The sequence below is a fragment of the Lepidochelys kempii genome, chromosome 5 (genome assembly GCF_965140265.1).
Source record: "Lepidochelys kempii isolate rLepKem1 chromosome 5, rLepKem1.hap2, whole genome shotgun sequence".
Taxonomy (NCBI): domain Eukaryota; kingdom Metazoa; phylum Chordata; order Testudines; family Cheloniidae; genus Lepidochelys; species Lepidochelys kempii.
In genome coordinates this window covers 96,245,879-96,258,472 of record NC_133260.1, presented here as the reverse complement: position 1 = coordinate 96,258,472, position 12,594 = coordinate 96,245,879, and the positions used below count along the sequence as shown (strand labels likewise).

The following is a 12,594-nucleotide window of genomic DNA, read 5'->3' as shown; positions in this document are numbered from 1 at the left end:
AGACTTCAGTGGGAGAAGAGTTAGGCCAATACTGAGCACTGTGAAAATCCTACCCATTAAGGCCTGGCTGGAACCAAGTCCTAGAAGAGGAAGCATGGTCTTGTGGTCAAGGCACAAAACAGGCCCTCAGGGAACTGGGTTCTGTTTCCTGTTTTAGCACAGACTTCTCATGTGATGCTGGACAAAAGGGCTAGACTGAGGGTGAGGGGTTTACAGATCCTATGCGAAACCAAGCAAGGCATGGGGCAGTATTGGGCCAGGGAGGTCCCAACCCTCAACAGCTGCAAGGTATGCTCCAGGTGATGAGACAATTTAAAGGGGCAGTGGTAGGCCAGTGACGGGGGGAAGGTGTTACAGGCTGCCCCAGAGCTGTGAACCCACAAGAGGCCCTGAAGAACAGGATGTTGTATCCCACAGGTGAAGCAAATACTACTAAGACTGTGACCACACCCTAAATGGAGGAGCCACACCTGGTATGAAGTGATCCTGGGGGAATGTAACTTGAGGTGGACCAACAAGTGGTCCAGACACTGCAACATCCCTTTAGGGCCCTATGTTGAGATCTGGTGGAATGGAATGACTTGCATCGTCCTCTCCTGCTCCCCTTTCCCTCTGTAGTGAAAGAACCTGAAGGGGGGAAGAAGGAACACACAGGAGAGATGGAGGCCTGCTGTATAGGACCAGACAAGGCTCTGTCCAGGATGGGCATATTGAAAAGCCACTGCCTGACCACTAGGCCAGCTGGCTATCATACTGACCTGCTACACTGTGCAACTCTTATTCATGCTCCATGAGCACTTTTTCACACAGCCTAGACTGAGCACTCACCTGTGTGAGTAAAAGTTGCACAATCTCATCCCAGTTCTCTCTGTGTCTCAATACCTCATTTGTAAAATGCAGATAATAAGATTTCCCTATCTCACAGGAATGTTGTAAGGATAAATTCATTGACTCCTATTTCTACCTCACTCTGCCTTTATATGGGTGTAACCCCATTGACATCAATGGAGTTACTCCTGATTTACACAGTGCAAATGAGAGGTGTTTAGGTATGAAGATGAAGGGGGCCATAAAAGTACCTAGAAAGATAAATATCTATGCAGTTGATTCCCAGAAGTCATCAAATACACACATAAAACTCCATTTAAGTAAATGGGAGCTGCACATTTATATCTGAGGATGGCCCTGTGATTTTCACTTGTAAGTAAGAATTAAGAAGTAAGACATAACAGGGTCTGGTGGTATTGTCTAATGTGGCAAGAACCACCTTGTGGAAAGGTGGACAGTCTCTCCAACATTAAATCACATCTCCAAGGATGCTTTTGATACCAACCAACTCCAGCAAAGAAGAAAACTAGGGGCATTCAAAATTTTCAGTGACAAGTATTTTTTATGAATGTTAAGGAATCAGAGCAACTAGTTTTCAGAAAAAAGAAATATTAAGAGTCTTTGAAACTTTGAAAAGTGCCTATAGTTCCTTCATATCTCTAGATCTAGTGATCAGATCCAAATTGTAATACACAACTGACTAGGGATAATTACCTCATACACAGGATAATATTCAGGACCAAAAAGGAAATAATATATCATTCATAAACAGCATTATTTTTTGAAAAAACTATGTATGAGTCTCCATCACTGAAGCCAACACAGAAAAGATGCCATCAGAGAAAGCTTTTACTGACTGGTGCTTCAGTGTTTTGGCTGAAAGCAGGAGGCTGCAGATGAGAAGAAACGACAACAAAAGATGTTGAGATAATTCTCCCTGCACCTTCTCAGGGATGCATGAGGGGAACCCTGAAATATATACGTGCATTATAAACTTTAAATAGTCAGAAGTATCTTAGTTAGTGAAAGAATTGACAAGTATTTCCTGTAAATCAGAATTAAAGTGGTCTTTGGATTTTAGGAGTACATCACTGACCTACATAGGACAATTGGTTTGAACAGTTTGGAAATTCCTATGTAGCTATGTCTAAGAATAGAATATGGATTGCAGATTAGGACCCTAAAATTTAGCAGAAGGTGTATAAGTAGTGTGTTACCATTCAGGTTACTGTATATATTACAAGTGAACTGCCATCTATCTAAGATCGGATTCAGCAAAGCACTTTAGAACATGCACTGGTAAATAGGGATGGATTTAAGAACATGGTAAGTACATGTTTAATTGCTTTGCTGAATGGGGAGCCTTATTCCTCAACAAAATATCTCTATTGTAAATAACTATTGCATGGTGTAAGGGGATTTTTGTAAATTAGGTCTTAATAAAAAGTTGGAAATCATGGGTTAGAATTTTCAGTGACCAATCAGACCATTCCTTTTGGTAATATTCTACTTCCGTTAGAGGTTCTGTAACTTTTTATAACTAGAATAAATGGCATATGTATTTGTCTTCATTTTATATTACACAACACGCATATCCAAACATTTCAGCAAATTATAATAGAAGAAAGTGACTCTACTTTTTTATTTAAATTTGGTATTTGGTAACACTGGTGGGTTAACAGTTTAACATCCTGCTTAGATGATCACCCACAAAATATCAAGAAACAAAATGAATACTACATAGTACGGAATCAAATTTAAACCTACAACAACTTTTGTTAATAGGTTCTCAATCAATATGTTCAAACAATGTATTTTAACATATTAAAATTGCTTTTGTATTAAATATCCAGGCTGTAGAGTTCTTTAGGGATAAGAAAAGTGTATGATACATCATATGAACATATTTTTATGCTGAACATTTCTCAAAATAGCACCTCCCGCTGTCAGTGTCTATGCCCCATGAACAGCTGAGCTGAAGTGCTACTGACAAAAGCAAGAAGGGTACAAAAATGATAAATTAGTCAAATTTATACAAGTCAGGAATGAAGTCCAATAATGAGCCTTCTCTTTACCACCAAAATGAAACTGTAGATGTTCTGTTATCTATATATATGTATGAGAGAGACACTTGCTCAACATCATACAATCAAGAGTTCATATTCTATAAACAAACAGTATTATTTTCTTTACAGCTAGAAACAAATATTCTTGTAAGCTTCTAATGAAAGGAAAAACCTACTAACTTTGTTAAATGACAGATATATTTAAAAACATAAAAAATATTTGCCTATTATAGAAAATTAGATTAGAACAAGCTAATGTATGGGTATGCTTATAAGATTATATCTTATTTATTTATTTATTTAGCCAATTCATACCAGCTATCTGAATTTTAAACTGAGATTGACTAGCAAAGAAATAGTATGGCAAAACTCCCTTTATTACAGTATATGCCAGACACAGATTTAGATCTGATACCAAACAAAATATAGCACAGGTCACTGGAACTTCATAAAACATAAACTGCTACGGAAAGAAATGGGGAAAACAAACCAAATATGACTATGAATGACATTCTTAAATGATACCAGCAGTACAAATCTTGTTTTTGTTTTTCCAGTTTATACTGTGTATAATGGTGGTAGCTATAGAATAAGATAAGCAAATATACCTTATAAAATATTATGCACCATCTTCAAGCTCAACATGACTTCAATTTACTAGTACATGCCCTGAGACTGGTCAATGTTATTCATAGATTTTAAGGCTAGAAGGGACAAATATGATCACCTATGATCACAAATATGATCACCTCCTACCGAACACAAGCCATAATATCTCACCCAGTAATTTCCACATCAAGCCCATAACTTCTGTCTTGGCTATCGTATGTTTTGTAGAAGGCTATCTAATCCTGATTTAAAGACTAGAAGTGATGGAGATAATCACTATAATCATAGCTGATGACACTTTTTGCTTTTCTACAGTCAATTAATAAGCAGTTAAGGTCATAAATAAACAATCTGGGATGACCCATACACATTCCCACCTGTTTCCCTTCTGCACTTGTAGAGCAGGATAGACAACCACAAAAGAAAACCCACATGCCTTGGTTAGCCTGTCAGCATCTAGTACCAATCTGTATTCATTCCAAATGGGATTCTTCATGCAACCTGGGGCATCAATAGCACAGGTACCATCCTCCAGAATGGTGGAGTTGCATAATTATGATATTTTCATTAATGGATCTTTGACTGTACTATTCATTCTTGTAATGTAATGACTTAACTCTCTGAATACTTCCGGGATAGAAAATTCAAGTACATTTAGCTGTGTGTGTGCGTGTGTGCGTGTGTGTGTGTGTGAGAGAGAGAGAGTGTATTTTATTTATATATATATATATATAAACACATATTTACCTATAGGCAGATTTCACACACTGACATTTTAAAAAAAACTTAATTAAGGTTGATTTATTTACAAATGAAATGTTTTCAACACACACAAAGGATGTATTTAATGTTTTATTTTTAAACATAATTAAAAAATAATATATAAATATATACATACTGCAAATGTAATACAGATAACAAATTCATTTAAGCCCATTTATGCACATTAGTAACACACCATGTGGCAGAAAGACTAGGACTACAAGAAGACCCCTTGGCGATTTATTTTATATTAAATCCCTAATGGCCTCGCCTCATCTTTGTAAAAATATGCACAAAAGTCCAGACTATGCAGCCATTGAAATGAATGGTTATTTATTTGCTAAACGAGAACCCTATGTTTAATGTTCCTTAGACATAAGGTAGCCTGCAAAAGTCGCATTCCTACAGCTCCATACATCATTTATTTTACATACCCTAACTTCTCACAACAGGCATCAGAAAAATATCTCTGAACAGCATTGTAAGTTGCTGAGAATTTTGTTTCCAATTCCATTACTGGAAGATTAAATGTTAACATGTTTACTTGCTTTTTTAGCATCCAAAACAAATCCATGTACCAATCTGACACCATTTCAAAAACATAATGTGTATATTTATACTGGAAAAGAAAAGTTTGCCAAGTCTGTGATGTGATCAGCAAAAACAGACAATGGAAGTTCAACCCTTCAAATAAAATTAAATACATTATGATTTATGGAGTAACCCAACTAGTTTAAAAGTTGTTTGAAAATGCCTGCCATGCTACAGCTGAGAGAGTTACTTGTTTTTATATAGGTATAATGTGTAATACTTAAATAAAAACCTGTCTTCATAATACACAAAACACCATACAAATCTGCCAGAAAAAACTTGCAAATGTATACACTGTGCTATTTTGAAAAAGATTTTGAAATTTAACCAAGGAGTTTTCCTTCTCTTGGACACCAGTTGGGCTGGTTAGGAGATCAAAATCTAGGGCTTGATCCTTGGGTCTGGCCAATGTTCAGCAGGATCGAAGGAGGAGAGGCATACGTGATGTTATGCCACCTTTCTGTCCTTCCCCTATTCAATCCTTGAGACAGCTGAGGGCTGTTTCAAATCCAAGTGAAATTTATAAGAGCCTCCAGGCTGCTCTAAGTTATGCTGGCTGTAACAGCCTCTTGGGGAATTGTTCCACCAGCCCAAGATCAGCAGAGTACAAAGTGCTGTATCCACCCCCTCTTCCATTCCTGGGACACACCCCACCCTGACCAGGAGGGCCAGCAGCAGGAAGTATAGAGGCAGCTACGCTATCATGTGGGGATTGCCCTTCCTAAAGAACACTTTACAAAATTATAAAGTGTGCTCAGATATCAGGGTGAGGAATGTGATGTAAGAACTTTAATAGAGCACTATCTCATCAGTCAATCAGCATTCAGTTTCTCTCACATATACTGATCAAGACCAGATACCTGTTGGCCATATTTTTCAACTGGCTTCCTTAAGTTTCCTTGAGAAATCTCTATTTATGTTATTTTTTTTCTCTTTAAAGATACTGCTAGTTGTGTTATCATTAAGTGGTCCAACTGAGAGCCTGCAGGCTGAACCTGGCCTGCAGGACAATTCCATCCAGCCCCCAGAACTCCTATGGCATCCGCTCCCCCCAACAGCTACCCAGAACATAGAGGGTATTGCAGTGAGTGAAATGCTGCACAATCTACATGTGGAGACAAAATGGCCTCCTACATGGGAGGTCACGCAATGTGGAAGAGGTCATTTTATAGAGCCAGTCTCCCTCCGGCACATGCAGCACTTCTCTACAGCAGCAGAAAGGTGAAGGTAGCTGGTGAGGTAGCCAGTGAGCAATGATGATCCTCAGAGTCATCTCTCTGGAATTATATTTTGGTAATGGGCCTATGGAGGTGCCTCCAGTCCAAACTAGCATCCAGCCCACAGCATTGAAACGGTTGGACCACAGACTCCAGCAAAAAAGTCATCAAGCTTTCATAAGAAACCATAAAGAAAAGTTCCATGAAAGTTGCATATCTTGTTCACTATATTGCATTGTGAGGAAAGAGGAGAAATGGAAAGTTCAATTCACAAAGTATTATTCATCTCTCAGGAAAAAATGACTTTCCCGGAAAGTCACATTGAGAAGATGCTTCTCATTTTCAAGGGAATTCCAACAGAGAACAAGCAAAATATACTCTCAGGGTATAACATAATAAAACAGAAATTAACAGCAGTGCATGCACTCAGTTTTGCTACAATACCCTATGAATAATCTCCATCATGACTTGGAGAAACTTTCCAGTACAAGTAATGAAAACAACAGCCACTTGGGCCATGTTACTTCTCTGTTGCCACTGTCTTGAACAAATGCTACCATGCATGTAAATAAGATGCAGTTTGTGTATGATATGGTTCTGTTCATTTCTTGTTTTAACCTAGAACTTCACGGTAATTTAAATCTACAAAACCCCAAACAGAAAGAGCTTTATCTGAAAAATGCAAAGCTGTGTACATCCAGCTCCTCACACAAATCCTTATTTGTATGCATGAAATGCTTTCCCTGAATTGATCAATAAAGCCCTCTATTCCTTTAATACTACCCTCTATTTCTTTAAAAGACTCCTCAAGATCCATCTCTGCCAAGATGCCTATAAGAGATCAGCAAATTGATGATGGGCAGGTGGGGATATGTGACACTTTATTAATATAATAACAGCAGTAAATATACTCACATATACATAAAATATATATATTTGATTATATTCCAACCCCTCACACCCCTCATATGTCCCTTGTCTTCCCAAATTGTAAACATACTGGAGCAGGGATTGTGCCTTCCTATGTGTTTGTATAGCACCAAGAACCATAGACCTTGATACTTTTCAGGCCTCTCAGTGGTACTGCAATGTGAATATTGACTAGTGATACTAATAGTGAATTAGTTGGTAACTGAAGAAATTATTCAATTATTGCCACTATTACCTTTCCCCTAAACCAAAGAACATTTTAGCAAACATTTTCTCTAACAAGGGATATTAGCATCTATATTTTAATAGAAAACTCAGGTCTTAGCTCCATAATAACTGAACAGTTCACAAATATTGCAGAATGTATCTTCACAACTCATCTATGAGGTAAAGAAGTGTTATTATCCCCATTTTACAGAGGCAGAGTGACTTATTCAAGATTGCACAGGATGTCAATGGCAGAGCTGGGATATGAACTCAAACATCCTGAGTTCCATCCCAGTGCCTGTCCACAAAACCATCCTTCCTCTCAGAAACACAGGAGCTAAGACAGACTCTAATTTCATTATAGATCTGTAAAACCAATAATAAAAGATAGCATGCTTTTTATGGGTATAAGAAAGACTATGTATGTTATTTCATTTATTAGAATATCAATGTCACTTGATAGATTGATTTTAAGAAGTCTTTATCATTCTTAAATACGCATTTAACCCATTCACAGCCTGAGTGTTTCAGGTGTGCCATTTTCATTCTTCATGACACATAGCAACTACAGCAATAAACATATGTTTGTGAACAACAACTATTCCTGATGGGTTGCAGTAGATATAATCACTTTATTATCACTATTAGAAGCAACAGCAGCAGCAGCTGTGTAACCATCAGAACCAATAAATCCTAACAGATCAGGAGAGATCATGAAACCAAAGCAAATAATAAGGCCTAAGAAAACTCTTCATCAAAAGATGCTCTTAGATATCTGTTGGCTGGAAGAACAGTTTGACCCTGTTAGTTTTCTAAAGAAGCAAACACATTATAGATGCAACATCTGCGGCATTAAAGCAAAGCAAAGCAAAAGCAGTGTCTCATGTCCTCATTGATGTTTAATTAGTTAATATCTGTACAGCACTTAGAACATGGAAAGCACTGCATAAGTGCTAAGTAGTAGGAATTATCATCATTATTACTAGAGCAAATCCGGAAGTATTTATACAAGCAAAACCCACAGGAAGGTGAACATGAGTTTTATCATAGTAAAGACTCATATCTTCAGGACTTTGCCTGAAGTAAAAGACTCAGGTTTTCAGATTTTTGCCTATTGTTAATTATTATTCCTATTATGGGTTACAGAGTTCTGCTTGCTGGGGATGTGGCAGGCAGAGCAGTACACCATGGTTTTGCAAATCCACCCCTGACTCTGTTGGTGCTGTTGCAGATTGCTACAAGCCAACAACTGTCCTATGTGCTTCTGTCAAGTACTGTAAGCCAGACAGAGTTTTGGAAGCATTTGAACAGAGTGTAGTAACTCAGCAACCGCAAAAATTAATCTCCAGCCACAGAGGCTAAAGCAATGCCACTTCAGTTAAAGCATGTTTCTTTTGCAAAGAGAAGAACTAGAAGGAATGACTTCTAGGAATCACTTCCAGGTAACTTCAGTCAAAAATGCTGGTAATATCAGTGACTTGATGGATAGTGATTAAAGATCATTTAACTCAAGGAAAGAATTGATTGTTTTGTGGATATGCAATTGAATCTCCTTCCCCTAGACAGTTCCATTTAGTTATGCCTCAAACAATGTTCTTGTGAACCACTTCACTGCTTAAGAACCAAATCTTGGTGTTCCCTGCACAAAAGTATTCTAAAGTCAAATGTGATACAATATATTCACTGAGGCCAGTTCTGAAACTTGTCTGCTTTTAGAACTATAAAAACACTGCAGTGGTCAAGTAGTAGAAGAAAGGGATACAAATTATGGGCTAGAATGTGACTAGCCTTAATACAGTTGTGCAAAGTAGAAGTAAAGATCCTCCATCTCCCAGCTGAGCTACGTGAGTGCTACCTGGATGTTGGATCTGGATAGAGCAAAGAGCACAGAAGCTGCATTCCACATACTCTTTCCAGGAAGTAAAAAAAGCATCTTAATTTAATACTGAAGCTCATTATAAGCCTAATTTGTACCACTCACCTAAATTAGCAAAATGATAGACAATGGTTAAAATAAATTATTAGATGATTATAAAATCCCATTTCTTATTCAAAGAATGCAATTCCAACCATCTTGTTATTGGTTATTTTGACATTTGTATATTTTTGCAAATTTTAGGGGCCAAAGTTAAAGCTGAGTGGGCCGTGCAAGTTTGGTGGAGTGATGGAGGATAATGGAGGATTGTATGGCAGTGAGAAAGTGGCTGGACCCTTTAACTGTTCATTTCTTAACTTTCTAACATGTGGTTTTTTAAACTGATTGATTACTGTGCCAGCATGTAAATTACTGTCACTGACACTATTGACACTCTATCACTTATTTAGTAAGCTAGACATTAACTTTTTGACATACTAGCCAGTACAATTAATATCTAGTATGATTAAAGGTATGTAGCTTTGAAATCCCTTCACAGAAGATATCTTGATATGAAACATGCTTCTCTGAGCAATTATAAAGTGTTTTGAATAAGTCAGGAAAGAAAATCCAAGTCTGACATTTTAAACACAACAGGATGATATTCAACAATACAAAGCTACAGACTAGATCCAGCAGACCTAAGCCGCTGGAACTGCTATCCCTGGAATTTCCATAGGCCTTGTGGCGTTTTCAAAGATGAAAACTAACCTCTATTTTCAAGGGGAACTATTCCTCTCTTGTACCCCAAAATGCTGTGTTTCATGGATTCTCCCATTCTGTACTGCTCAACTGCCATAACTGCAGTAAATTAGGTTATTTGATATTATACCAAAACACTCTGTACCTGAGCACACTTAATGCCCTACATGTCCTAACAGGTTCTTCTCCAACTGACTAAACATCACTCAGTGAGGGACAAGTTTGAAGGGCTCACACCATTAACACACTAGGCTCTTCCCTTGCTGACAGTGTCATTTCAGAAGGACATCCAATGAGAGCATGAAGACCACAAAATTGAAAGGTCAAAGATTAATTCATACTTCATGGCACCCAAGAAGCTTGGCAACAGAAAGACAGATGCCCAGGACCCTCAGCTCCTATTGAGTTCAGTGGAGTTGTGGGAGCTCTTAAAATCAAGTCCTTGGTGACTGGGGATAGGGTAGAACCCCATCACCTACTTGCAACATTCATCTACCAATAAGAGAGCAATGATGGCTTCTTCCAGGAAGCCTATTTAAAATAATATGGGAAGGGAGAAAGAATAAAACATGACCGAATCATAAAACATCTGTTCCCCCCTCCCCTCCAGCTTAACTTCTGCTTGTCTCATAGTCAGCGAGGCATGAAGTTTGCAGAGTTTGAGAATCAATGTTTGTGGAACATAGGGGGCTCATTCACTGATAGCCAAAAAGTTCATTTTTACTTGTTTGAATTGGTGATGCAGCACAAATACAGTCTTGGGTATTTTTGGCCAGATTGGCTCTCTGTATGTAGGGTGACCAGATGTTCAATTAGCGGGACAGTCCCCATATTGGCAGCTTTGTTTTACAGAGGCTATCCTCCCGGGGAAAAAAAGTCTCCCGATTTTTCACTCCTTCTATTGGTTACCCTATCTGTATGTAAAGGATCATTTTGGCTAACACAAGATAGATGAGTCAGTAATACAAACCACAATGCTTTTAGATGAGGCGTGCTTTATATGCACCTGCTCAGTGTGTGAGGACTTGGCTGGGACTAAAAGCGACCACCTACACTGATGGGGTATGTGAAGGGACTGCAAAATAGTAAAAGTAATAGTAAAAGGAGAAATAGGAGCAAATGTAACAGCTGCCTTAGGCTCGTGTCTTACCCCGCTCCTTCTGAGGTGACCGATGCCACTTGCAGGACTAGTCATACTCAGTTGCTGCACTTCCCACCCACATTGTGGCTAGTCCCTGAACATGGGCTTACGGGGAAGGGGAAGGTTCCTCGTGTGTCCCTTTGCGTTCTCACACCTGTGAAGAGCCAGCCTCAACCTGGCCCTGAATGATTTTGATCTGTACTTCTACACATATAACAGCTAATTCTAAAGTGATATCAGCACAATATTCATTAAAAACAATACACTAGAGGAAAGAATATCTGTAAAATATGCCAGGTTTCAGAGTAGCCACAGTGTTAGTCTGTATCCGCAAAAAGAAAAGGAGGACTTGTGGCACCTTAGAGACTAACAAATTTATTTCAGCATAAACTTTTGCGAGCTACAGCTCCTTTTCTTTTTGTAAAATATGCATAACTCTGAACAGCTAATAGTTATGCACACATTTAACTAAGAGCACTCCAATTTAAGTGGGGTCAGTTCAGAAGTGTGACACTGAAAACCAGCAACCAAAAAAATGACTTTCACCAGTACTGCTAACATAGGAAATGCCTGAGACAAGCAGCCATCTGATTAACAAACTGGAAGGTTTTCTTATCAACCCTGGAACGTCTATAATTTATGACCAACATGACTGTTTTCACAGCATTCAAAGCAGGTGTATAAAAGTAAAAAAACAAGGGGACACTTTTCTCAAGGAGTTGAGACATTATTAACCCCACTGCACAGAAGGGTAGGTTCTGATTGCAATTTTCTGCAGTTGTTGCTCTAAAGCATACTGGTAAATTACTTTTATTTGAAAGGATATTCAGATGCATAGTAATGAAAGTCAGACCACAAATAACTACAGCATTCATAAAAATGAATTACATCATTGACAAAATCTGCTCATACTCTATCTTGAGAAAACAAGTAACTGAAAATCTATGTGAAAGAACAGGCCACCTTATGCAGCTTGGTTGTTTAGCAGCTATATTCTGTTTATGTTTCCTCTTACCTCAAGGGTCATGTACACCGTGCTAACTGCTACTTTAATTTCTCCATCCGACAGCTCCTTGAGATCCTTCAACATAGCCTCCTCAATATTTAAACCTGTTTGAGGTACAGAAAAACTGTTCAATACATACAAGTTTCAGAGCTAGTCAAATGCAAAAGGATGAGTGAAGACCAGAACTTTAGCCTTAATGTTAACTCTTCTGGCTTTTCGGGGCTCACATCAAAAAATTAACACTATTATTTTATTATTTAAATTAATATTAGTAGCATTGCACTACTACTTTAATATCAGAGTAAACAAAGTTCAAAAGAATTAAAAGACAAAGATCCTCATCAGTTTCCCTCGATGAAGTTGTAAAGGCTCTGATCTGGAAGCATATCGAATACAACTTGTCAATGAGTGCCCATACTCTTTAATCTTTAGATCATGGATATAAAACTTGTGGCACTAATATAGAATTGTTGTAACAAATCATTCAGAGCTGAAGCAATTAAGGTACATACTGTAAATATAAACTTCAGATTACATTCTACCACTGATCTTCTTTAAACTAACATTGTACGAATGGCTGTTTCTGTGTGGGATTAAAGATTAATATAACCCTCAGGTAC

At 38.0% G+C, this 12,594-nt stretch overlaps 1 protein-coding gene across 1 annotated transcript in view; it reads right to left on the bottom strand.

The window, feature by feature from the left end:
- Nucleotides 1-12,594, bottom strand: part of PRUNE2 (prune homolog 2 with BCH domain) — a 186,140-nt gene that overhangs the window by 111,841 nt on the left and 61,705 nt on the right. The window contains exon 6 of the mRNA XM_073345112.1: nucleotides 11,984-12,078. Within this exon, the coding sequence (XP_073201213.1) occupies nucleotides 11,984-12,078 (95 nt within the window). The remainder of the gene's footprint in view (nucleotides 1-11,983; nucleotides 12,079-12,594) is intronic.